The sequence below is a fragment of the Rosa rugosa genome, chromosome 7 (genome assembly GCF_958449725.1).
Source record: "Rosa rugosa chromosome 7, drRosRugo1.1, whole genome shotgun sequence".
NCBI lineage: Eukaryota > Viridiplantae > Streptophyta > Magnoliopsida > Rosales > Rosaceae > Rosa > Rosa rugosa.
This window is the reverse complement of record NC_084826.1, coordinates 34538215-34564661: the sequence shown is the minus strand read 5'-3', so window position 1 is coordinate 34564661 and position 26447 is coordinate 34538215. Positions and strand designations below refer to the sequence as shown.

At 38.5% G+C, this 26447-nt stretch overlaps 4 protein-coding genes across 6 annotated transcripts; 2 read left to right on the top strand and 2 right to left on the bottom strand.

Moving 5' to 3' along the window:
- Positions 1–1860: 1860 nt before the first annotated feature.
- On the top strand, positions 1861–4902 carry LOC133719732 (brefeldin A-inhibited guanine nucleotide-exchange protein 5-like). Of its 2 annotated transcripts, XM_062145899.1 has the most exons (8): positions 1861–2282; positions 2683–2789; positions 2883–3318; positions 3599–3729; positions 3810–3851; positions 4150–4246; positions 4363–4443; positions 4566–4902. In XM_062145899.1, the coding sequence occupies exons 5-8, from the start codon at positions 3811–3813 to the stop codon at positions 4767–4769; spliced, it is 423 nt and encodes a 140-aa protein (XP_062001883.1). In that variant the 5' UTR covers positions 1861–2282; positions 2683–2789; positions 2883–3318; positions 3599–3729; position 3810; the 3' UTR covers positions 4770–4902. The 2 variants fall into 2 exon arrangements, with proteins under 2 accessions (XP_062001883.1, XP_062001884.1); XM_062145900.1 differs by lacking the exon at positions 1861–2282 and having other exon boundaries at positions 2673–2789.
- A 2236-nt stretch (positions 4903–7138) lies between these two features.
- On the bottom strand, positions 7139–9130 carry LOC133720163 (uncharacterized). 2 transcript variants are annotated; one of them, XM_062146332.1, is made up of 4 exons: positions 8927–9130; positions 7800–7918; positions 7599–7700; positions 7139–7486 (listed from the first exon to the last, which is right to left on the bottom strand). In XM_062146332.1, exons 1-4 carry the CDS (start codon positions 8939–8941, stop codon positions 7276–7278), a joined length of 447 nt encoding a protein of 148 aa, XP_062002316.1. In that variant the 5' UTR covers positions 8942–9130; the 3' UTR covers positions 7139–7275. The 2 variants fall into 2 exon arrangements, with proteins under 2 accessions (XP_062002316.1, XP_062002317.1); XM_062146333.1 differs by lacking the exon at positions 8927–9130 and adding an exon at positions 8083–8415.
- A 2912-nt stretch (positions 9131–12042) lies between these two features.
- LOC133723213 (uncharacterized) lies at positions 12043–17731 on the top strand. Its single transcript, XM_062150029.1, has 2 exons — positions 12043–12145; positions 16599–17731. Exons 1-2 carry the CDS (start codon positions 12043–12045, stop codon positions 17729–17731), a joined length of 1236 nt encoding a protein of 411 aa, XP_062006013.1.
- A 2059-nt stretch (positions 17732–19790) lies between these two features.
- Positions 19791–24365, bottom strand: LOC133720719 (2-hydroxyacyl-CoA lyase). The gene is made up of 2 exons (XM_062147165.1): positions 22732–24365; positions 19791–20262 (listed from the first exon to the last, which is right to left on the bottom strand). The coding sequence occupies exons 1-2, from the start codon at positions 24148–24150 to the stop codon at positions 19948–19950; spliced, it is 1734 nt and encodes a 577-aa protein (XP_062003149.1). The 5' UTR covers positions 24151–24365; the 3' UTR covers positions 19791–19947.
- Positions 24366–26447: the final 2082 nt, after the last annotated feature.

Here is a 26447-nt window from a genome sequence, read left to right as displayed (position 1 = left end):
TTTCGGCAATTTCAAGAAAATCCAAGTTCAAGGACGTGAAGCATCCTCCTCTCCATTCCAGTATTCTTGCAGTGATCCTCATCCATTCAACCACCTTTTGAAGCTTCTTGCATCCTTGAAGATCAAAAAGTGTAACCATGAACTCCATAATTTCTTTTCGGTTTTGTATAAGAAAGTTATTTCGGGTTTCTATGGATTTTCGATTTAATTTTCTGTTTTGGATTTATGTTATGCGATTTCTTTGGTTGATGAAGTGTTGATTTTAGATATGTGATTTTCGAATACTATGAAGCATGTTTTAGGTTTTAGGTTTTCTAATTGATAAATTGCGATTTCTATATGTTTGAGCATGATTGTTAATTTCGAGCTTCAATCCCATCTTTTATGTGTTAATTGATCTTTGGATGCATACTTAGGTTGATGAACATGTAATTGAATCCATATTAAGGTGCTAGCGCTCTAGGCTTTAATTAATTAAGTGGAAAACCTAAAATTACTTAGGTAAATTAACAATGAGTCTTGCATGCTCGATTAGCGTTCTAACTTGTGTTCTTGGCTTGAATTTATCAAATTTCCAATGTGTTTACTGCATTAATAATGTTTTTGTTAGTGATTAGCTACCACTAGTAATTACATGATTAATAGGGTTAACTATGGTGCGTTCATCTAGTTAATTTAACTAAGGGAAGTAAAAAAAACTTTGAATGCGTTCATCTTTGTTTTTGATTGATTCTATGCTTTGACATATTTTGATTTGTGATTTGATGTTTAAAACCTTGCCAATGTGTTAATAGTGGTTGATCCTATTTAATTTCGTTCCATCCATAATTCTACTTGATTATGTGTTTTGATGTGTCACATATGTATATAATTACTTAGTTGTTAAATTAGAAAATAAATCCTAAATCCCCTTACTTTGTATAAATCGTAAATAATGAAAATCTTGTATAATATATAGTTTTGTTTTGGTCTAACGTTTTATTTTTTAGGAATTAATTAGGCCCTAATCCCCCGTTGAGAACGATCCCTACTTATTCTTACTACATTGATAGGGTCTTAAATTGAGCACTAATTTTGTGCAGGTCAGTTATGACTTCAATCCATTCTGTTAACCGATTAATGCTTAATAACCCTATTTTTGTTCACTAGAAGCTTCAAAGGGCAAGTGTGTCATTGGATCGTACACTTGAGAAACCATTCGTTAGATGTGCCAAGTACATAATTTTAGGCTTCTAGTTCAAAATTCGGAAAATTCCGTCATGGTTATGACGTCGATCTATTTAGTCAACCGAATAATTTTAAATCTTATTTCTATTAACTCCGCACTTTGAATGGCAAGTCCGTTAAACGAATACAACACTTGAGACACGATAATAAAGTACGTGTCATGGCAAGTCCGTGAAATTTTTTGAGAAATATTTCGGACACCAGAGCAATTTATTACGATTTTTAGATGTTTTGGAATTATATAAATTATTTATTTGAATGTATACATATTTCTTTTATTTCAAAAACTACACGGGAGTAAGACAAATTTTTTGGGAAAAAGACAAATTAAATTAAAAAGAAACCTTTTTTTTTTTTGAGTTAAAAGAAAGGGAAATGATATAAAAGGTTATATTAGAGTGTGAAATGATAAAAAGATCACCTAGTTTCCCACTTGATAAAATGGTCTATTATAAATTGTTAATAATATTAATTTAGTCCTTATGAATAATGAGGTAATGTTAAGAAAGGTTAGTTTTCCATTTTTTTGATACCGATTCTACCCTTAAAGCTTTTTTTTTTTTTTTTTTTTTGAGAGCCCTTAAAGCCTGATACACGTTTATAACTTTATATTGAAGAATCACATAGCTCAAATCTTCTTCGTTTTGATCAGAAATCTCAAATAGAGCTCCGATTAGAAATCCAAAAGATAGAAGACGATTATCTGATCAAAACCTAAAACCTTGGTTCGATTTTGATCGGAACTATTTTTTATCCCAACTCTCTCTGTCTCTCTCTCTCTCCAATGGCATGCTTCTTCTTCTTCTCTGTTTCTCTGCCCTCGCTTCGCATCCAGAGCAAGACGATGTTGTTTGGATTTGAAATCGATTTCGAACTTGGAAAATGTTGAAAATGGAGCACGCGGTCGTTCCCCTGAGGAGGTGCTGGAGCACGTGTTCTCGTTCCTGCAGTCGGACGGCGACCGAAGCTCGACCTCGCTGGTGTGCAAGTGGGGGTAGATTATCGAGCGGTGATCTGAAAATTCAGAGCTTTGGTTTTTGCATTATCGGTAATTTGTGAGTGCTTCTTATCCTTTCTTCAATCGCATCGAAAATTTTTGTTTTCGTTTTTACTATTCTCGTTGTTCCTTCGTGTTTTGTATGATTATTGGTAACTTCTCTGTGAAAGAGGAAAATGAAGCAACATGTTTGATCTGGAAGAATTTGTCTAGATGATTTAGCGTCATGCGATTTTCTTTGGTTTGAGTAGTTTTGAATCATGAACACTTCGATGAAGCAATCCGATGAAGAATATGGCCGGAGGTTGTAGGAGTTTCAGGCCGAATTAATTAATTAGGCATAGATTTTTGTGCAGATAAGGTGTTTGATGAGATGCTTGTGAGAAAAAGTAGTGACCGCGATTGTAGATTGACTCTGTTTTTCAGTTTCTGATTGTGTTTGTTTTGGTTTGGTGAAGGTTAGTTACCTTCAGTATGATTATACTATGCTGGAGAACAAGCAAAAAGAGCTGAAGGGATACATAGCTTACTTCAGTCTGTGGAAACTTCCGTGAATGCTTATGAGGTTTGTGTTTGTGTTTGGGTGCCGATTATTAATGCCTGTCAGTTTATGTATGTAGTTCAGGAACTTAATGTGTGAAGTGTATGTAAACCCTAGGCTACTTTTGGAAGGAATAAAGTTCAAACAAATGCTCAATGGCCATGAATGTGGGAGCCAATCACAAAGCTGTTCATCATGAAGATGGCAAAAAGATAACCAGGTTTGGATATGATATTATACGTTGAGATCTCTCTTTTGCATTCCTAACAAACCCAGTCTTTCACATTTATTTGTAATGCTTCTAACTGATGCGCTATTTTAAAAGAAGGAATCGAATGACTTGGAGAGTATGACCATAGTTCAATGTGATGCTTTACTGGTTTTCTGAAACCTGTGGTTTGTGTTTTTGTACACTGTCTTCTAATTGTTGAGTTATTTAAGCAACTTGAAGCCTCCTATATGAATTTCAAAACTTGGTCTGCAGATGGGCATGAAGGAAGATAACAATGAAGTCACTTTGAAGACGAGGATTTTATCTCTTGAGCTTCTGCAGGTTATATTAAAGATTATTTGTGATTTTAAGTGCATGCTTTTATGGATAGATGCTTACATACAAAGTAGCTAATACTGTTAAATAACTTGAAAGTTTTATTTAAAAGTAATTTCTTGAACTTATTAAGTATGAGCTTCCTCTTTCTAAGACTATGGATGCAGAAAGGAAGATATGTATAATCCATGAAGAGACTTCCTATTCATTGACTTATATAAGGAGCTTTCCTTTCACTTATTTTCAGTGTTTTTTGAATAATATGATTTATTACTTGGTCTTTCAGGGTTTGTTGGAAGGAGTTGGTCATCCATTTACTAGGAACTTCCATTTTATTGATTCACTGAAAGCATACCTATCAATCTATCATATGCTTTGTTGCTAGCTTCAATTTCGCCGTCCCCTATCATATTACAGGTTTACATATATTCTTTATCGGATTTAGGTAGAATATTCTATGAGATTTTTGCCTCTGATCATTAGTTTCCTTCCTGCAGTATGCAACTAGAATTTTGTTGCGGTTCAGAGAAAGTCTCAAGGTGAGTCTATGATCTATACAAATAGTTACAAAAATTACCTTGACATACTATGTTCTTTACGCCAACAATTTTTATTCAAGGTGAAATATGCATCTTCTTTCCTTTGATAGTTTTCCGGTCCCTGGATGGCTTGGATTTACCCATGAACCAAAAAAATGAGTGTCCTTAGGTATTGCCTTTTCTGGTTATCACATTGCTAGTATCTTGAACATGTCACTCTCAGTTTTCACATGGCTAATGTGATCACTATGATTTTGAATTTCTTTTTCTGGTCGTCTAATGAGGTGCGGGATTGCAGGATGGTTGAAAAGGTTTGCAAGGATCATCAGATGCTTGTTGACATATTTGTGAACTATGACTGCGATCTTGAGGCACTGAACTTGTTTGAGCGGATGGTATAATTTACCTACTGTTTCCCAATGATGTTCTTCATACTTTCCAAATATGGTATTCTTGTACATCTAATACTGCAAGGTATTCTGACTCTTCATTTGGTTACAACTCTATCCAGAATATCTCAAGGGATGCAAAATGCAGATCCAATATGGCTGTTGTGTCCCAGACTACTTCAATAAAGGGTTCGTCTCTTCTGGTAAGTTTAACGATTTACTCCTTCTCAGTATTGGCTAGTTCATCATATACTTTCTTGTTGCTATATATTCATTGATGGTAGCACAGGTTGCTGGATGACCTCTTTTTCCTTGACCTTGCCAGTGTCTTGTGAATGTGCTTAAATCACTCGTAGATTGGGAAAAGTCATGTGGAGAATCAGATAGAATAAAAACATTCAGTCTTTGGAAGGAGATGCTTCAACTAAAGAGTGTTGATGTGAAAAGCAGGCAAGATGCAACCATTAACTTTGAGAAGGCAAAAGCTCATAAGTCTACAGTGGAATCTGCCATATTTGAGGTGGAATAAAGTGATGTTGTATTACTAATACTTTTGTATCTCAAGTGCATTTTTATAAATGGAATAAAGAGAGAAAACACCATAATTTTGTTGGTGGTTATATACTTTTTTGTTTGACGTACAATGAATGTAATGCAGTTGTTAGAACATATGTCTTACAGAATTTGTCCAACTTTATGTGAGAAATTCTTAGAAGAGGTTCATAGTCTGATGGTTAGACAATACAACAAGTTATTAGTCTGATGACTAATAACTTCACTGGCCAGTGAATTGGTCAGTGACATGTGTATAACAGTGACATGGTAAGTGACGCATTTCACACAACTAATGTGACATAGATATAACAGTGACATGGTAAGTGACAGTGATTTTGAGAGTTACATGATTACTGACATGGTCAGTAACTTGGCCAGTGGCATGACCAGTAACTTGGTCAGGAATTGACAGTTACATGGTCAGTGACGTATATAACAATGACATGGTAAGTGACATGTCAGTGACTTTGTCAGTAACTTGACCAATGACATAGTCATTGACATGGCCAGTAACCTGACCAAGAATTAACAGCGACATGGTCAATGACTTTGCCCGTGACTTGAGGTTAACAATGACTTTGCCAAGGGTTTACAGTGACATAGTAAGTGACATGCAACTTTGCAAATGACTTGAGGTTAACAGTGACTTGACCATGTAATTGATCATGTAACTGACTATGTAACTGATTATGTAACTGATCATGTAACTGACCATGTAACTGATCATGTAACTTTCCATATAACTTACCATGTATGTAACTGATCATGTAACTTTCCATGTAACTGAACATGTAACTGACCATGTCACTTACAATGTATGTAACTGACCAAGTAATTGAACATGTAACTGATCATGTCACTGACTTTGTCATTGACATGGGCAGTGACTTCGCCGGTGACTTGAGCTTAACAGTGACTTAGACAACGATTGACAGTGACATGGCCAATGACATAGCCAATAACTTGGGCAGTGACCTCACTAACAGTGACTTGGTAAGTGACAGTGATTTTGAGAGTTACATGATTACTGACATGGTCAGTGACATGACCAGTAACTTGGTCAGGAATTGATAGTGACATGGTCAGTGACGTGTATAACAATGACATGGTAAGTGACATGTCAGTGACTTTGTCAGTAACTTGACCAATGACATAGCCATTGACATGACCAGTAACTTGACCAAGAATTAACAGCGACATGGTCAATGACTTTGTCCGTGACTTAAGGTTAACAATGACTTTGCCAAGAGTTTACAGTGACATGCAACTTGGCCAGTGACTTTATCAGTGACTTGGCCGGGGATTGCCATTCACATAATTAGTGACATGTTCATGACTATGACATGGCCAGTGACATAACTTGGCCAATGACTTGAGATTAACAGTGACTTGACCATGTAACTGATCATGTAACTGACCATGTAACTTACCATGTATGTAACTGATCATGTAACTGACCATGTCACTTACAATGTATGTAATTGCCCAAGTAATTGAAATGTAACTGATCATGTCACTGACTTTGTCATTGGTTCAATTCTTGCTCCTCACCCAGATTCCTCTCGAGGAGATTTCTACTCACCTAGATTCACCTCGAGAGGATTATTCCTCACCCATATTAGTTTTGAGGTGATTTCTCCTCACACCCATAGTAGCCTTGAGAGGATTTCTTCTCACACATATTCGTCTTTAGGGAATTACTTTACTCCTTACCCAAATTTTCTTTAAGAGGATATCTCCTCACCCATATTAGCTTTGAGAGGATTTATTCTCACACATATTAGCCTTTAGGGAATTACTTTACTCTTCACCCAAATTTTCTTTAAGGGGATATCTCCTCACCCAGATTTCCCTTGAGAAGATTACTCCTCACCCATATTAGCCTTGAGAGGATTTCTTCTCACACAAATTAGCATTTAGGGAATTATTTTACTCCTCACCCAAATTTTCCTTGAGGGGATATCTCATCATTTAGATTTTCCTTAAGGAGATTACTCCTCACTCATATTGGTCTTGAGGGGATATCTCCTCATCAAGATTTCCCTTGAGGAGATTACTATGAATAAATGCAACATGACTTGGCTAGTAACTTGGTCAGTGACAAGTGTATAACAGTGACATGGTCAATGATGCAATGTGACTTGGCCAGTGACTTGTATTGCAGTGAAATGCAATGTGACCTGACCAGTGACATGAATATAACAATAACTTGGCAAGTGATATGCAATTGCCAATGACATGTTTAGTGACTTGTCTACTAACTTGTGATCAAACTTGGACACGGTCAGTGACATTGACTTGTTGAATTCAAAAGATGCCAAAAATTAGAATGTGCTGTAAAACATCTATAAAAGTAATGTTTTATTAAGGAAAACTAAACATAACAGTGACATCATAAAAAGATACAAAAAGCTAATTTATTTAATAAACTGGAGTTTACAATTCACCAATGACTTGCATCCTAAGCCCTAGGCAAATTTCTAAAACTCTAAATCTGCAGAGATCCAATTGTGCCTATGTTCCACAAATATCTTGATTATATGAGCTTTATATTGCAAAATATCCTTGCTGAGTTTCTTCTGAATCCCCTCATCTTTTGAAAGTTTCTCCATGTAGTTCACCTCTGTCTTGAAAAAATCAAGTGCCGGTTGTGATATTTCAAGCCCTTCCTTTCGAACAATGGACACATACCTAGAAGTGTTGTAGAAGAAGAACAATTTAGAGCTTGAGCAACAGACTTTTACAGTAGTTCAAATGCAAGCAAGCATCCTAACTTTGCTAAAAGGAAATGCAGCTACAGTACCGTTGAGGATTGAAATTGTCAACTCCAAGGTCCTCATCCCGTAGAAGAATGCGACTATATTGATCAACTATATCACGATGTAAGAAACGCTTTGCGAACCACCTAGGCATCAAGAAAGCTATCACTAAGAAACGCATCTAAAATAAGCCAACTTCTAATACAAATGAAATGAATGAAGGCATAAAGATAAGTCCTGTGTACCATTTTGTTTGATTGACTGCAGACACATAAATGACAAGATCATTCCATTGAAATTGCATCCACTCCTCAACGTTACCATCATAATGAAAAAGCATCACAACAAAACCACTTGACAAAAACTGCATTACGGTGTATAAGATCAAACACAAAGCCAATTCAATAGAATGTCAATGCAATATAATCTATTAAATATCACATTCCAACTATGAAAAAGGCATGAAACATCAAATAACATAATTATAAAAATTTCAAATCAGCAACAGTAGTTCATTAGTTCAAGAACCTGGAAACTTTGAAACGTTATTTATGAGTTTTCATGCCAAAGCCAATGAGTCTAGAAGAAAAAAAAGCTTAGAAATGGATCGAGTTTGGATTAATATTTTGAAGAGATTGAGAGAGTCGGAGCCTTTACTAAATTTGGGATATTGGAGGGATTGGAATCGAAGAGCCAATGGATCTGCATGAGGCATTTTTTGTGAGAGAGGAGTTGGTTTCTTTATCTTCATATTACTTAAATATCTGCTAGCCTAGATGATCCTACTTGGTGATCAATAGCTAATGTAAGTCCAAAAGGCAAACATTGAAAAAGCTTTTGGAACAATATTCTTATAGATAGAAAAAGGCAACAAACCAATCGTTCACACGGTTTGAAAGAACCACATACATATTTTAACATTTTTGAATTCAAGCTTCAAACTCGGATTCATAGAAAAAGGCAACAAACCAATCAACTTCAAATTCCAAGCATATTTAATGAAGTTCATAGAATTCAATCTCGGATTCAAAACAAAACAGATATTCAACTCCAAAATGATCAAATTCAAAGCTCGATTATAAGGAGAGATTCAACTTCGATTTCATTTAGAGAAATCGAGCAAGTAAGAATCGAAAATCAAAATCGCTTAAGCTATACGAGATTGAAATTTACCAATCGACAAGGCCGACTTGATCTTCGTAAAGCGAAAGAGTGAGATTTTTGAGAAATATCACATAAACAATAACAATCAAGCAAGGATAGTGCCGAAGGGGCTTTCATCAAATTTCAACAATCAAAGCACCACAGATAGTCAAATTCATTGCTAAATTACCATCAAAATTGAGAGAGCCAAAATCAGAAAGAGCCTTACATGTGCTTCGAGCATGGTTGCGAATCGAACCGATGGACGATCAGCTGGATTATCACCTCAGCAAAGTACCAGATTCGACACAATGAGCAAAATGGTCTCCGGCGAGTACTTGCGAGCGGAGGTATGATCTTGTGGAAGAGAGAGACATTCCTCTGTGGCAAGTTGAGCCTGGACTCGTCGTGGCCCCAGCGGTGACAATGCAGAGGTCGGAGACGTACTGGACGCCATTGGAGAGAGAAAGAGAGCGATTTTGGTTCAGATAAGGGCTCAGATGGGCTTGGATAACCAGAGGGGATAGAGAGAGAGCTGACAATGGCAGTTTTTGTAATTAAATTTAACTCTAGTGGTAGGTTGTAAAGAGCTGACCTTAATTATCATAGGGATATTTATGTATTCTGAATTATAATAAGACACTTTAAAATGACCTATTTTATCATTAGCCCTTAAAAGAAACCATTAATAAATGGTAAAAAAGATTAAGCCAAAGAACCTTTAAAAAAAAAAATAGTCAAAGAGTGGATTCAACATGTTACATACAATTTATTATTATTATTTTTTTGTATTTGCGACGGTGATTGTGTGGTCGGAACTAAATCCTATATTTTCCGACGACTTTTCGATGAAACAAAATTTTATCAGAAAATGACCATATATTTTCCGACGACAGCAAACTTGGTCGGAAAAATAATTAGCGGGAATTTTTGCCGCCAAATTATAATTATTTCTGATCCCATTCTAAACTTTTTCCAAGAGTTTGTTTGCCGTCGAAAATAATGGTCATCCCAAAAATGTATTTCCGACGGCAAAATATTTTTAGTTGGATATAATGTTACTTCCGATCAATCATCCTCTTCTTCTCTTCTAAAGTTCTGGCCTTTTGGGTTAGACACATCTAAATTTCTAATCTGTAATTTCCGGGTTCGATTGTGGATTACTTGAATTGTATAGTTGAATTGTTGAAATGGGTTCCGGATTCGATTTTGGATTTCCATAATTCCAGTTGATCTTGATGGTATAATTGCAAACAATCAAAATGATATAATTGATTTTTATGAGCTTATGAGCTTACTGATTAAGTGATTAACTGGTTGAAAACTTGAAATGATCATTTGACGGTTCAATTTCGTTTTGATCTTGATGTTGTTTACTTGATTTTAATTAAGGTAATGATACTGATTGGGTAGTTAGAAATGAGTTTGATAAATTAATTTCCATTTAATGTTGATTTCTTCTTCAGTTGCAAATTCATGATTGACAAATTGTATCAGTAAGAGTGTTGCACTCGGTCAGTGAGGTTAGTAAGGAGAAGACCTTAGACTAGGTGTATTTTTTTTTTCAATTAATAAAATTCTTTCGCACCGTCAAGATTCTTTACTATTTTTTTTTTCTTTACTTTATTAAGAAGTTCAAGCCCCACCGAACTTAAAATCCTGAATAGTTAACGATAAGAGTATGTCTATTGGGATCACTACTTGCATTATCAATTAGCTAGTCCACCGTCAACGTCACTTTCTTCTTGTTTCTTTTTCATGCAGCTGAGGGATGATCAGTCGTTATGAAATTTGAACAAAAATACGAAAGAAAATTAAAAATTAGGAAAAGTAAAAGCTGTAGGTGTGGTTCTCTTAATTGTTAAGGAACCAAGTTTGGCCGGGCAAAGATGATAAGATCTCCAACGAACACGTTTCAGACTTTCAGTCATCCACCAGTCCACTACCTAACAGTCCTCATATCTAGAAATTTCTTAATTCTTACATTATAAACTTAAGGTCCATTAGTTGAGGTATCGAGTCTTGAGTTCTGACCTAGCAAGCTGAGTTCATTGAAATTCTTTTGATCCATCGATCACCAACCAATCAATCCCCTGTACGTTCTCCTCAGATCACTTCTCCATTCTCTTATTTTTCACTTATATACCGATATATATAGCATACTCACATAATCACATTAGCAACCAATTCAGATCACGATATTATGGGATTCCGTAGGCATCCACCGCCACCACCACCGCCAGACCCCTTTGCGCCACCACCACCGCCAGACCCCTTTGCACCACCACCCCCTCCTCCTCCACATCATCATCATGGGCCGCCACCTCCTCCACGTCCTGAGTTTTATCATTCACCACCACCACCACCACCCCCTCACCATCACCATCCACCTGGTCCTCCTCCTCCTCCGCGACCTTATGCTCCAGGGCCTCCACCACCGGGTCCACCAGGGCCCCCACCACCATACTTCGACCCCTACAGACCACCTCCTCCTCATCATCCTCCACCTTACTAGTTAATTATCTCTTCTCCGGTCTCGAACTTTCCTTCTCTATGAAGATATTATGCATCTGCTAGTTCGACTCACGTTGGGGATCATTGTAGAAGCAAGCCGGTGCGACTCCTACTGCTACATTTCTGATAAGGATAAACAGACGTCACCATGTGCCTGTGTTATATCATTTGTAACTTTGTATGTGTATTTTTTTTTTTCTTTTGCCCCCTTTGTTGTGTTTAAATAGTATAATAATAATGATGAATTATGTTAGCGATGGTTCCCCCCACCCCCCTCTCATTTTTAGAGCGGCTTAATTTTGCTATTTCATCCGCCACACGTCAATATGAGAGAAATAAATATCGACTCTTAACTTTGGACAGATTCATTATTTCTTAGACAATAAATTTATCCCTCAAAGAGTCTCGATTTTTCCCAAGATGCCATCAATTAGAATTTTTGAGTCTTCCTCCACTTGGATATTTTTAAAACCATCTTGAATTGCCTGATTGTGACCTTCCTATTGAGGGGTAGAGCCTCAGTAACAAGCACCGAGTTTTTCTCAAACATTTCTGGTTGAAGCTAGAATAGAGATGCCTTGATCATTGCAGATATAAAACCTGCAGTTGCTTGATTGAGGTGGTTAACGAACAAAATTGAGCTTGATAAAATTATGTTTGGGTAAATGCCAACGGATTAGTCTAGATAAAGATTAATTTTAGGCCGAGGAGGAGGATTACCCTTCTAAAGTTTATGAGGTACAAGTGCAACGAGAATTATAAAAAGAACACTTAGACCATGGACCATGGTATTGTAAGACGCTGATGATAACGAATCTGGGTTAGAAAAGGATGGTAGGCTTGGTTTGTGGGATACAGCCTTCAATGGCTAGACTTAAAACGGCTGGATTAGATGATGGCTGCTTTCTGGTCAAGGGTGATGGCAAGGGCGTCGGTAAGGATCGTTGAGAACCGTATTGAACTTGGCTTTCATGTTATAAGATATTTCTAGATCTACACAGCTTGCAAAGCCATAGATCCCTCAATGTATTTTCAAATTCCATGATTTTTCATCATTTATTGTTTACTATTTATATATTTATTTTTGATAAAACCTCCACGTTCAAAATAATTTAAGTTATACATGTATAGAATTAATTCACTGTTGTAAATATTATATATATGTGTGTGTGACTGTCACGTAAACACTCATTAATTATGTCTTGATTATATAAACTTGTCACGCCCCTGATTTTTTTACACAAATAAAAATCGATATACAATCCCATAATTATATATGCGTGATCGTTCAACCATCAATACCAAGTACCTGGAAACTTTTTCCCTTTAAACTACATACGTATTGATGCCTTGAACCCACTATGTCAATATTGACCCGCCCACAGAGTCATATATTACATAAGCTTACGAATTAAATTGTCAACAACAAAATAAAACGTAAATGCTCCTCAAAGTTTACTACATAGCAGAAGTCATAACAATGGCAAAGCCAACCAAATTTTGCTTCCTACCCGTTCTGCTGCCAACAAGCTAACTCAGCTTCAACCACGATTACCCTGACCTGCAGGATTAACCCCTACACCGTTTGAATAGTGCACCGGGTTGTCACACAACAAACCCGGTAAGCTTTTGCAAGCCCGTATGAGTAACTCAAAACAACTCACACAAAATCACGGGATAAAACCCACACGTTTCAATCAAGAAACCAAATCACGCTTTGATCCTTAAAAACACGAAATAAAGGAGAACAACCCACCCTTAATTTCCTTTCAAATCGAAATAAAAGAAGGCAACTTACACCTTGGTTTCTTTTAAAACGAAACATAGAAAGCAACACACTCCTTGGTTTCTATCAAATATAACATAGAAAACAACTCACACCTTGAATTCTATCAATCGTACCATAGAAAGCAACTCACACCTTGATTTCTATCAAATATAACATAGAAAACAACTCACACCTTGAATTCTATCAATCATACCATAATTGTGGGGACGTAAAATGAATTGAGAGACAGAGCATGTGGGTTTTTAGTTGGGTAGAAATTGTTGAGCATGTTATTGATTAATTTGAACTTGACGTTTTGTTGTGATAATTGCATATTGTTTTTGTTAAGCTAAGATGGTGAAAGCATGTATTTTGTGGAATTAAATGTTGTTGCTTTAATTCATCTCACGAATTGAGAGATTATAAGCATGCGTGACGTGAGTCACTTTATTTGAGTTTACTCATACGGGCTGAAAGGCTTACCGGGTTTGTTGTTTACATTCCCGGTGCACTATTCTATGGTGTAGGGGTTATTGTGCAGGTTTGATTATCGTGTGATCATTATCAAAGCTGAGGTGTACGTTCGATGGCGTGGACATGGAAGGGTGCTCTTAGTTTTAAGTCTTCCGCTGGGTAGTGAGTTGTGGTGGGTGTGTTTACTTATTGAATTGTCATTCAGTTTGATTTGTAAACTATCTGTAATGTAATATGTGACTCTAAAGAACGAGTCGGTATTGACATTGTGAGTTCGGTTTGTTTGTTGCTTAGTTTAAATGAAAAAATTTCTGTGTTTTTCTTGTGCTTATTAAGTTATCGCGTTTCGGATTTGAATTTAATTATTCAAAATTCGGGGCGTGACATTCCGTCCAACTGGGACTCTGTCAATTCTCATTTCCGAACAACATTTTTCCGAGCTCACTCCTAGTTGACTTAGGATTCCTACTTCAACTGGGATTCCTTCTCCTGGTAGAACTGGGAAAACTTTATTTCTCCATTTCTTTGTCATTTCTGCGCAAATAACTCCTTGCCTTCATTTCCGGACTCAAAACTACCTAAAAACACAAAACAAGTTAGAAATGACATTGTTAAGGAAATAACTAAGCAAAATGTAAAGAGAAATGTACTAAAAATGTAGTAGAAATTAGTCTCAACAATGTTGTTACCATTTTTATTACCATTATATAGTAGTTATTGTTATTTATAACTCATTCTATATTATTTATCTAGTAGCTATTGTTATAACTCATTTCATTACCATTTTTATTACCAATATATGGTACTTACTGTTATTAATAACTCATTTTATTACCATTATCTAGTAGTTATTGTTGTTAATAACTTATTTTATGATCACAATTTATTTGATGTGATCATAATGGACTGACATATTATCAATGCGTATGATTATTTTAGGACTAAATACTGTTTAGTCCTCTGTGGCGACCCGAGTGGGTATACCACAACGCCGTAATATTAAGCCAATGGGAGCTTGATACGTCGTAGACGTACCGTAGACCTACCAACTTAATACTATAAGGCCTTTTGAAATACGAGTTTTATAAAATAAGAGACAAATAAAACTTTTAAGAAAGGACTTTCGATCAACAACCCAATATTCAAAGTAACAAGTCTGGAGATACTTCAAATTAAAGTAGGCAAGTGCAGTGTGATGCCTTAGGGCTTACACCATAACTGAAATAAAAAGAGTTCAACAGCAACAATAAAACATAGAGTGAGGCGCGCTCCCAGGTGGACGGATCTCACAGAATTCAACTGAGTTCAACATCGAAAGGAAAGCGAGTAAATTGATAGAGTACCAAAAGGGAAGGACTTCAAGCAACAGGGACAGCAACACACGGACTCGGCCAATGACCCACTTTTAATCCAGATCGTTCGGAGTGACCTCGTTGTAACCTGAAATGTAAGGGTGAACATTTCGTCCTCGCTAGCCCAATAGGGGCCGACACAACCTTAGTTAGGTTTGAAACCTGATAAGTAAAACGTAGCTACTAGAATATAGATTGCACGCATTTGTAAAATCGAGTGAAACAAATGCAAACAAAAAGAATCATCGTTGTCTTTTTTAGAAAATCATATGCAGCATGCTTCACACAACTTGGAGCTCCGAGATACTTACCTGCCGGCTAATCTAAAACAATCGGTGACCGACCCGGTTCGTCATCCTTTGAGAACCGGCCAACTATTCTATAGTGCTTATGACTACAAGTAGCGAAAGTGTCCATTTCTTGGCCCTAAGTGTCCTATGACTGGTTCACCGTCGGTACTTACCTTTCCTCGACGCACATAGGAGCACAGCCCCCTCCGGAGGTTCACGGTTATCGACACAGTGGGATGACTAGGAATCAACGCATCTAGGTCCCATTCACTTTCAGGTCACACGTACAAACATACAATGGGATACAGTATCTTAACATACAAGTCTAGCCTCGGTTTTCGCAATCAGCAATTATCAGTTATGAAAACACAGATATCACGAGGCATCGACTAATGAACAACCAAAAACGTACTTGCAAGCAACATACTATTATACTAGAGCATTCCACGTATATAGAAAAGCCTCTAACAAGGAAGAGACAGCTCACCCTACCTGGAAATGCCGGCGTATTCCACACTCCGGTATTTTCCGCTTAAGCTTTCTTAACGATCGTGTTTCCTGAACCATTACTTAGTTTGTAAGTAATTATCTGGATAAACATCGTAATAACTCTAAATAATCGCGCATACTAAATCATTTTTATTTCAATGAGGTCATTTATTATCTCTTTCAACTTTTACCAATTTGGGAAACTAACTTCTTTCTTAAAAAAACAGAAAACATCCTTATCGCTCCATCAAACTATCGCCAATCCGAGCGACCAAAGTCGAGTCGATCCTCTCGTTTTACGAGGTCGGTCAACCTTGGTCAATCTTCGGAGTTGGCTTTTGACTTTTGACTTTGACTTCTCTCTTTTGACCAAGTACCCCTTCATTTACCATTATTTCTTATTTATTAAAAATAAATAAGTAAATAATTATAAATAAAGTTTTACTTCTACTTTTACCTTTTTACTCATCATTTTTCACCTTTTTACTTTTACCGTAGTTTTTACCGTTTCACTTTCACTTTTATCTTTTACCTCCTTTCACTGAATTTACCTTTACTTTCACTCTTTCAACTTTTTACCACTTTACCACGGTAAAACTCCTTTTACCAACTTTTACTCATTTCTCTATTTTCTTTTTCTTCCAAAATAAAGACTTTTCTTTTCTTCTCCCTTTTCTTTTTCTTTTGGTCAAAATTACACCACAAAAATCACCAAAATTCGGGCCTTTGAGATGGTTCATACAATTTGGGCCAACAAGAATCCTACTGATCTGAAGATGGTACTTAAACTCGACATTAGTAAAGCTTATGATCGAGTGGGGTGGGGCTTTTTGGAAGGAATGATGCTGAAGCAAGGCTTCGCGACCAGTTGGGTGAATCTCATAATGTGATGTGTTAAGTCAGTACGGTTCTCAGTGTTGTGGCAAGGCCAGCCGGTTGGTAATTTCTTCCCTTCCAGAGGATTACGTCAAGGGGATCCCCTATCCCCATTTCTTTTCCTGCTTTGTTCTGAAGGACTATCTAGTTTGCTTCAGAAGGCTGGTAGAGAGAGACGGATCAATGGGGTGCAGGTGGGACTTGAGGCCCCAAATATTTCACATTTGCTTTTCGCAGATGATAGTCTAATCTTCTCTACTGCAAATTTGGAGGAAGTTGCATCAGTTAAACAATGTTTGTTGCTTTATGAACGTGCGGCGGGTCAACGTATGAACTTTCAGAAATCTGCGGTTTCTTTCAGCCTAAGTGTATCTGATGATTTGAAAGTTAGCATTCAAAATTTCCTCGGGGTATCTTTTGTTCCATTTCATGAAAGATATCTCGGAATCCCTACTGTTGCAGGCAAGAGCAAGAAGATGATGTTTAAAAGAATTAATGACAGATTGGTATCACATATGAGTGGTTGGCAAAGCAAATTCTTGTCCAAGGCAGGTAAGCTTGTGCTTGTGAAGGCAGTTGCGCAGGCCATTCCTACTTATGCTATGAATGTGTTTCGACTACCCAAAGGTGTTTGTCGATCATTCCAGTCTAAAGTCTCTAATTACTGGTGGGGTGATGGTAAAGGAAAGAGGGGCATCCACTGGGGCAAATGGAGTTTATTATGTCATAACAAGAAATATGGCAGGTTGGGTTTTAGAGATATTCAGGGGTTCAATCAGGCTCTGCTGGCAAAGACAGTTTGGCGCATTGCAACAAATCCGAATTCTCTAGTTCATACTGTGTTACAGGCTAAGTACTTTCCAGATTCCAATTGGGTGGTTGTCAGAAGCTGTCCTGGTGTGTCCATGATCTGGAGTAGTCTTTTATGGGGCAGGGATTTGCTTGTGAATGGTTTAAGGTGGAGGGTAGGTAAAGGGGAGAGTATCAAGGTGTGGGGGGATAAGTGGCTTCCTGTTCCATGGAATTTCCAAGTGGTGAGCCCTCGGTCAGGCAACCCAAATTTGATGGTTAGTGATTTACCTACACAGCATGGAATGTGGAATGTGCCATTAGTTGAATCTTTATTTCTCCCACATGAAGTCGAAACAATCTTAACTATCCCTTTAGCTAGGCCAAGATATCAAGATAATATTGTGTGGCATTATGGAAAAGATGGAATTTATAATGTCAAATCAGGGGTGTGGCTTGCAATGGAATTAAGGAACAAATAAGCTGGAAGTCCAGGAGGTAGTGTAGGCTTGACTAAAGTAACGAATGTGTGGGATAAAATGTGGAAGCTTAATGTTGCTTCAAAAATTAAGATTTTCCGTTGGCGGGCCTTTCATAATTTCCTTCCTTGTACTTCAAATATGAAAAATCGTCATATGAAGGTGGAGGAGAGCTGTATCAGATGTGGGGCTTTGAGAGAAGATACAATGCATAGTCTTTGGGAGTGTCGTTTTGCTCGACAAGTTTGGAAGCATAGCTTCTTAGCAGCTGTTTACAAGAAATGGCGGGAACCATGTTTCATTGGTCTTTTCGACCATGTGGTTACGGTGGCTTCTCAGGAAGAGTTGGCTTTGTTGCTAGGGAGGTGCTGATCATCGTGCTAACTTTCTTGCAGCTTGAATTGGCTGGAGGAGGAAGAATCAAAGGTGAATAGTGGGCGAACAGTAGCTCGCCGGATTTCCTTGTTTTCGGGTTGATTTCCGACCAATTGTTTTGTTGGTTTGTTGTGGAGATCATTGTAGTGTAGGTGGGTGCACCAGATTTAGAAGTTGGTGCGATGGCGCCCTGTGGAGCGTGCAGCCCCTATAAATGCATGATTTTAACTTGTAAATTATACCCTAGCAATTTGGAGACCTTTGGACACACTTGGTGTTCAAAAATATCGAATTTCGATTTTTATCGGAGGGTGTTAATGTAGAATTTTTATTGATTATTTATTTTTGTGGTCGAGATTGGAATTCGAGAAATTGAAAGAGGGTTAGAGAGTGTTAAGAGAGAATTTGGGGATTTTAAGAATTATTGAGAACCATAGATCCCAAATATTATGAACCCTAAATGGAGAAAGCCAGGTTTAGGGGATTTGCGAGTAATTTGAGTTATTATTATTTTTGTGGAAATGATCGTCGATATTAAATGATTCCCCTATCATTATTTTTAAATGTTGCCAAATTTGTACAGGACATATTGAGCCCTCGAGTGAAGAGGATCCCGGCAGGCAGCAGGCTTAGCTCCGAGGCTTACTAGTGAGTGGACTTTGTTTTAAATAAATATTGCATACAGTATGGAATTTCGTTTATGAATTATTTTGAGAAATTATTTTGAGATTTAAATTAAATGATTAACCATGGTTTCACGGTTTTCGAAGAGAAAGAGATTTTTGAAACGTGACGTGATAAGGAGGCTATCATGGTCGCATGCATGCATTACCTGGTCGGCAGTCCCCTCTAGACTATACACCGGTCGGCAGTCCCCTCTGATGCGTCATCTGGTCGACAGTCCCCTTCAGATGGCATGAGATAGTTAGTCAACAGACCCCTCTAACTATTTGTGGTTAGTTGACAGTACCCTCTAACCACTGCCTTCTAGATTCCGGTCGGCAGTCCCCTCCGATGCATCCTCTGGTCGGCAATCCCCTCTAGATGGCATGACGGCAGCACCCTCTAGTCATCGGACGTTATGCACTGAAAGTTGATTTTAAAAGAAACGGATCTAGAGTATTTTCCTAAATTGTGCTGCATGCCGGATTTTAATAAGATTTTGGGAAAGCATTCAATCAGTTTATCTTAGTAAATTACTTTATTTTCATCCACTCACTCTAATGATTTTCAATGTTTTTCCCTGGGCCCTTCGGTTTCTAACTGCCCAGATTCCAAATTCGCCGAGGTTGTGCGTTCAAGAATCGAGATCTAGGATCCACCACTTCCGTTTTGACTGTAGGTTATTACTTAACCTACCTATGTAAGATATCGGCTTAATTTTTATAGACTTGCTCTGATAACCAAATCTATTCGGGAGGATGTTTAACTACATAGAATTTAGATGTTGGTGGTTGTGCTGAATTGAATTACTTTCCGTAATGTAAATATACCTGGAATGTAAATATTTGGAATGTATGTATGGTTGTGATATTAGTTAAGTTCATGTCCAGGTTTGTTAATTTGGGTAGTCCGTTTTAGGAGAAGTTTTGCCGAATTTTCGGTAAAACTTTATCTAAGGTGGGGCCCGCAGGCTCAATTCGGGTTCCAGTTCAGGTGTTGTCACTACAACAAACCAACCCTGTGATGAGTTTAATTCCTTGTAGCGATGACTCCAAATTAAGCTCATACCAGATTACATGATTAATTAAGAAGGAACTAAGCCAGTTTGCATTATTGATACAGACTGCAGATGAAACTTTACCGGCAGAGATGAGCACACAAAGATGCAGCTGACGCCTGCATCAGTTTTTATGTTGAAGTCTCCCACTTTCTGAACCAGCATAAGGATCAATTATTACATTTATAACAGCTGGCTTTCTTGCTGCAAAGGATTCCGCAAGGGCAGACTTGAGTTCCTCAGGTGTCCCAGCAAGATAACCTTTGCCTCCAAAAGCTTCAATCAGTGTGTGATAAGCGGCACTAGGGACGAAAGAAGTGGGAGCAGGGTCATCTTTGTAAGGCCCATTTATTTCATCTGGGCTTCTTCGGTCACCACCGTATACGCCACCATTGTTGAAGACAATCACAACAACAGGCAACTGGTACCGAACCAATGTCTGCAGAAGTCAGGAAAAAGTGTACACCACATTAAGATAATGTCTTTTAGGGAGTCAAAACAAATGCTACAGACAAGCAGATACATAAAAGACACATGATTATATGTATGGGGTTGTCTGTGTGTGTTAATTGAGACAATGAACAAACAAAGACGTAATGAGGCCAATGAAAAGGTCAAGGAGGTTCTTTCTTTAAGCGAAAGAAGTTGAAACTGATAACCATGTCAAACAAATAGAGCTTCACAATAAAGGTTTGGTGAAATTAACAAAGGCTACATATAGTAGAGCCCAATAACAGAAACCTGAATGGATAAAAATAGGGTGGTAATGTTTCCTTTTCAAGTTTCTCATCATTTCATCAACTTATCAGGGTTTGGTGAGAAGTTGCGTGGGAATACTATTGTTTTCCTGCTCCTCTTCCCCCGTCATTGTAAACACAATTAGCTAATCCTCTTCAAGGATTTAAACCAAATATGTTGCCGTCTACCCTAAATACTAGTTATCTATCAGTCTATCATAGATAGCAATATCAATATACAAGACCCTTCTAGTAACGCATCCCTTTCTTTGGCAATTTTAAGGGATCCCTAGTGGGACCCACTTGTGATCGTAACTCGGCAAATACATCATAGCACTCCATGAGCATATCACTTCTGTAAATTTTCAGCCAAATCGGAAATCATTTAGGCATTCATAACCATTACCATTATGAACATGAACAATTCAAGTTATACACATTTGGTTCATCCATTAATTTGATCTATTTTAGTACCTTAATGATTTTCAATTGGGCTGAAAATTTGCATAAGTGATCTACTCATGGATACTTAAAAACTAAACGGTGGATCTGCCGAGATGTGATAAAAAAAAGTGGATCCTCTATACATACATATACAGAAGAGAAGAAAAAACAAAAAGAGAGAACAACATTGCAAGATGTTACTTATCGGACCCAAAACTAAAGCACATGAATTTAGACAGAAAGAAAACACAGCATTCAAAGATGTTTTTTGTCAGACTAAGCTTGAAATTTTTTACCCAGAACTGAGGCACTTTAATATGCTGTTCTGCTAGAAAATATATACAGAAACTATGCTGAAGAAGATGACCACCATTTCTGTCCCATAGAAATGAAAACAAAGACAGCAATGACTCCTGAGCGTCATGCTGTAAAACTAAGAAGAAAGCTTACAGATTAAAGATCGTCAAAAGAAAGGGAAACAAATTGGAAACTTAATATAAAGGAATCCACCCCTCTCCCTCCCTCCCTCCCTCTCAAATGCTTATCTGAGATGACTATCAACTCAAAGATCAGATTCGCTATTTGGAAGCTCGCATTTGAGGAAAAAGAATTACAGAAACAAGGTTTTAAACTTTCTAATAAAGAGGAAGTAAGAGCACTCTTTCATAAAGACACTAGCGCAGACTTTTGGAATGAAGGCCCTTCTTACGACTAAAAAACCCTGTATCTCACTCCTTCCACATTTACAAGTATAGCCCAGCCATTTTCTTAAGCCCCACCCTCACTTACACATCCCATTTCCTAGAACCTCCTCACTCATTTTACCCGTCCACCACTTCAGACCGCCTCCCTTACTTTAACTGACCATAAATAAACCCTATCTTCTGACTGCATATGTTTTTAAAATAAGAAAATAAAATTAAAAACAGAAGAGGAGAAGACAGAACAATACAAAATAATTAAACCAATTTGACACTTCTCCAATCCTCTTCAACACAAAACAACGATTTACCTTTACAACCTCTATCCCTCTCTAGCTACTCTTAAAGTTTTTGCTTGCCTGCCTCTGTTCCACACCAGAATTCCTTTCTCTCTTTTCACAGTTGGACTTTAGTTCTACAGGTTGAGAATGTCAAAACAAAGGTTCTCTAATTTTAATTAAATGATCTGCAAGTGATCTTCTCTTATCAGATAAACAAGTGATCTTCTCTTACCATGTACACAAGTGATCTTTATTTCTTCCTCTTAATAAGGCCAGAGGGGACTTTTAATTGGTAAATCATAATATGCAACTTGCAACCTAGTTGTATCTCTAATATATTCTCAAGGTGTTGAAATATATGAGTTCTTTGTTTCGTGAAACTATATTCCAATGATCATACGTTTCGTTCTGAACCAAGTCCATCTGGGAAATCATATCCCAAGATATTTTAATTTTGGTCTTTAGCGTTTCAAATTCTATATATATTCTCTACTTTTTCCTCACCTCTATCATCTCTCTTTTCCACAATTTTTCCTTAAATTTCTTTAATTAAAAATAAACAAAAACAAAAGCAAAAACAATCAAGTTATCTACACATCACCGCTTATACTTTGTAACTGAAACTATTGATGCAGAACAAACACACTATGCTTGCTTAAATCAATGAATGCTATGTACATAACCACACGTTATCATGATGAACAAAACATATATTATATAAGAGTAAACATGCAGCGGAACATACCTCAACTTCCATTGCACTGAACCCAAATCCAGAATCTCCTTCCACCGCAACCACAAGCCGGTCAGGAGAAGCCACAGCAGCTGCAATGCAGTAACCAAGACCCACCCCCATTGTCCCCCAAGTCCCTGCATCCAATCTGGTCCTCGGTTCAGTCTGAACCAATACAGCTCGGCCAACATCCATGGTGTTTGCCCCCTCAGAAACCAGTATAGGAGCAGGGCTACCCAGTCCCAAAATTGCATCTCTAATAATTTTCATTGGTGTCAAAAAATTAAAGGGCACAACTTGTTTAGCCAATTGGGCCTCCATTTTCAAAACATTCTCCTTGGCCTTGCAGGAAATTGCTTCGACCCATGGATGAGACCTCCCCAAACAAAAGGGGTCATCTTTAATCTGCTTATTCAATTTTTCCAAAACCAATTTGGCATCACCAACCAAACCCAGATGAGGTTTTCTCAGCTCAATCTCTTCCTGCCAAACATCAACCAAAATGAACTTGACGTCCTTGGACCACTTGGGTGGCTCACCAAAGTGCAAGAGCCAGTTAAGCCTTGCGCCAACCACAAGCGCAACGTCACATTTGCCGATGGCCAGTGACCTCGCCGCGGTTGCCGCCAGGTCGTGGGTATCAGGCAACAATCCCTTTCCCATAGGAGTAGGCAGGAATGGGATTCCGGTGGTCTCAACTAGCTTCGTCAGAGCACTCTCAGCTCGAGCAAACGCCGCTCCTTTACCAAACACAATCAGAGGCCTCTCCGCGTGTCGAAGCAGTGAGGCCGCTTCCTCAATCTGCGAATTCTGCACATTGAAAACCACCTCTTCCGATAATTTTCGGAATCTCTCGGCAGCACCGGCCAGTAGGCCCTCAGCCTCCGAATCGGAAATAGTCTGGTGTAGAACATCCGACGGGAAATCCAAATAACAACCGCCGGGTCGGCCCGAACCGGCATGAGCAAGAGCCTGCAACACGCATTCGGGTATCTCGTTAATATCCTTGGCTTTAACAGCGAACTTGGAAAAGGGCTTCACGGCTGCGATCTGATCGAGCTCCTGGAAATCGCCGCGGCCGAAATCTTTCTGATCGCAGGAGCCGGAGATCATGACCATGGGCCACCCATTGGCCATGGCGTTGGAGAGGCCCGCCAGCCCGTGGACGCAGCCAGGGCCTGAAACGGTGAGGAGGACGCCGGGGCGGCCCGTTAGGTAACCGTAGGCGGAGGCTGCATAGCCGGCGGACTGCTCGTTATGGAAGGCGAGAAATCGGACACCAAGCGAGACTGCGCGGTTTGCTAGGGAGGTGACGGGGATGCCCACCACGCCGAACATGCGGTCTACGCCGAAACGGGCCAGGGACTTGGCAATCAGCTGGTTGCCATCAAGGAGGACGCTTTGTACCACAATTCTGTCTGACTCAGCCATGTATGCTGATAGTTGAGCTTCGACTTTCCTGAAGAAGAGAGTGCGAGTTGGAATTTGAATAACGCTTATGCCCTGGCTAATAAATACCGAGCCTTTTTATGGGAGTGTGTGTCCGTCTGGCGGCGGTCTGGGTGAGGTAACGACGATGAGGAGTAAGAGGAACCAAATTTGAAGACAGCTTCTCGCTGGCCGCCGGTTCCTTTTTCTCGTTCGGTGGAAAAATGACGTCGCTGGCCTGGCCCATTTACTTTAGTTGCGGGTCCAAACCAGTTTCGACACGTGTGTCTAAATAGTTTGTAAGGCTCAAACTCAAACCATACTCACTCTCAGCTTAACAAGTAGAAATGCACATAGAAATTTGATTATTTTATTTACCTAGTGCCGGCTTCAGCACCGAGGCCACTGTATAAGTCATCCAATTTGTAGATTTGTAGCTATATAAGTTTGACCCCCTCTTAATAAAGTTTCTGGCTACGCCACTGCCGACAGTGACATGACGCAAACTTGTTGGTTCTTGGCGGCAGCGGCAACAAGCTTCATTGATGGAGTCTTAAGGCCGTGTGGAGGCAGAGATTGGTTGGCTTGTCTAGGTCCTCGTTTAGTCTTCTAGGTGGCGTAGGCTACGTGCTGTTAGACTGCTTCTTTGGGCATGTTGAGTCAATATTTAGTTAATTTTATTTCTAATAAATATCAAGGTTCTAAACATAGCTAAGCGCTAGTCGTAAAAAGTAATATAAGTGAGTGAAAAATCTCAAAAATTAAATTTAATAATCACCCAATAATATATTTGGCTTTTCCTTTCTGATCAATGATCATCCACTTTCTATCTGCTTCTTCCCTCACCATTTAGCACCAACAATCATCCACTTTCTCTCATATCCATTTCTTCTCTTTCTCTCATATCCATCTTCTCCTTTAAATCATTCAATCATCCATCCAGCTTCCATTCATGTTTTTTCCCACCCATAAATCTTTCCCATTTTTTATGAAAATTAAGTCTCCGCCGAATTAACCACTTCTTCACATTCTTGATATCACCCTCAAATTTTGTTCTTTAGGCTCCACTGATCAATGGGTATATTTCAGATGTTGCAATCTTGTATCAATTTTGTATCTTTAAGGGTATTCGTTTGAGCATTGTTCTAGGATTTCAATAAGGATTTTGGGCTTCTTCTTTTTTAATGCCCATTCTAGGATTTAGTGGATCTAAAGATTGCATGGCAAAAGTGGAGTCATCAGTGGAATAGGGAGCTTGGGTCGGATCAGCGATGACATATTTGAGTTGCCCAGAAGAGGTTTGGATCATTGTGTCAGGAGGGTTGGATAGTATTTTCAAGGAGTAAAATTTGAGTTAAACGCAGGCAGGACGAACAAAATCACCAGGTTGAAGAGCCTTCCCAGATCCGCAGCCAATTTGAAAGCTCCGAGATGGGGGAAGAAAAGAGGCACAAGATGATGCAAACCTCTTCGGCCAACAATTCGAAGAAGAAGAGGTTGAGTCCAATCCCTGCTCCACTATGCCTTTGTACGATCCGCCTAGCGCCAACCGCCTAATCGCCACGGCCCCTAATCGCCCACCTAGACCGCCCAGGTAGCCGCCTAACCCTAGCCTGCCCAACCATGCCGATTCGGCATTAATCGAGTTGGAGTACCAAGTTTGATATACTATAAGTGTGGCCAGCAGGGTAACTATCCAATGAGTTTTCCTTGTTGACTTGGAGTGTCATTTCAAGGCATGACTAATGTTCTAGTCAGTTATCAAAATAGCGTAAAAGGAAGTGTAGTGGCTCAATTACCTACATGATTAAGAACTCATAGGTTTGTTCGAGGCTACCTTTTGATATGCTTGACAACTGTGAGACCTTTACATGAACGACAGTCTTTCAAAAAAAATCTATACACAAACAAACAAGAAAGAAGTGTTGTTTTGTGGTCGCTAAGGAAGTTAATTGTTTGAATTTGCTGGTTAACTGTGATCATCTTGTGGTTATCACAATGTTGTTGGTGAATGGGTTGGATCTTCACTATGCGACTTTTATGAAAAGGTTATGAATACTTTTGTTCCGACCGAATGGCTTGTGATGTCAATACCTTGTGTCATCTGAGCTATAAACATGTTGTAAATTGCTTGAGTAGTTGGGATTTTCGGAAACTCTATGGTTTGTTTAAGTAGTGACTTGAGGTTGTAAAAGAAAACTTAACCCAAGGAAGAGACGACAAGTATCGAGACTCAGACAGCATCGAATGAAGATTGTTCCTTTTAAGGGTTGGTCTCCTTGTTCAATCGGCCAACTCTT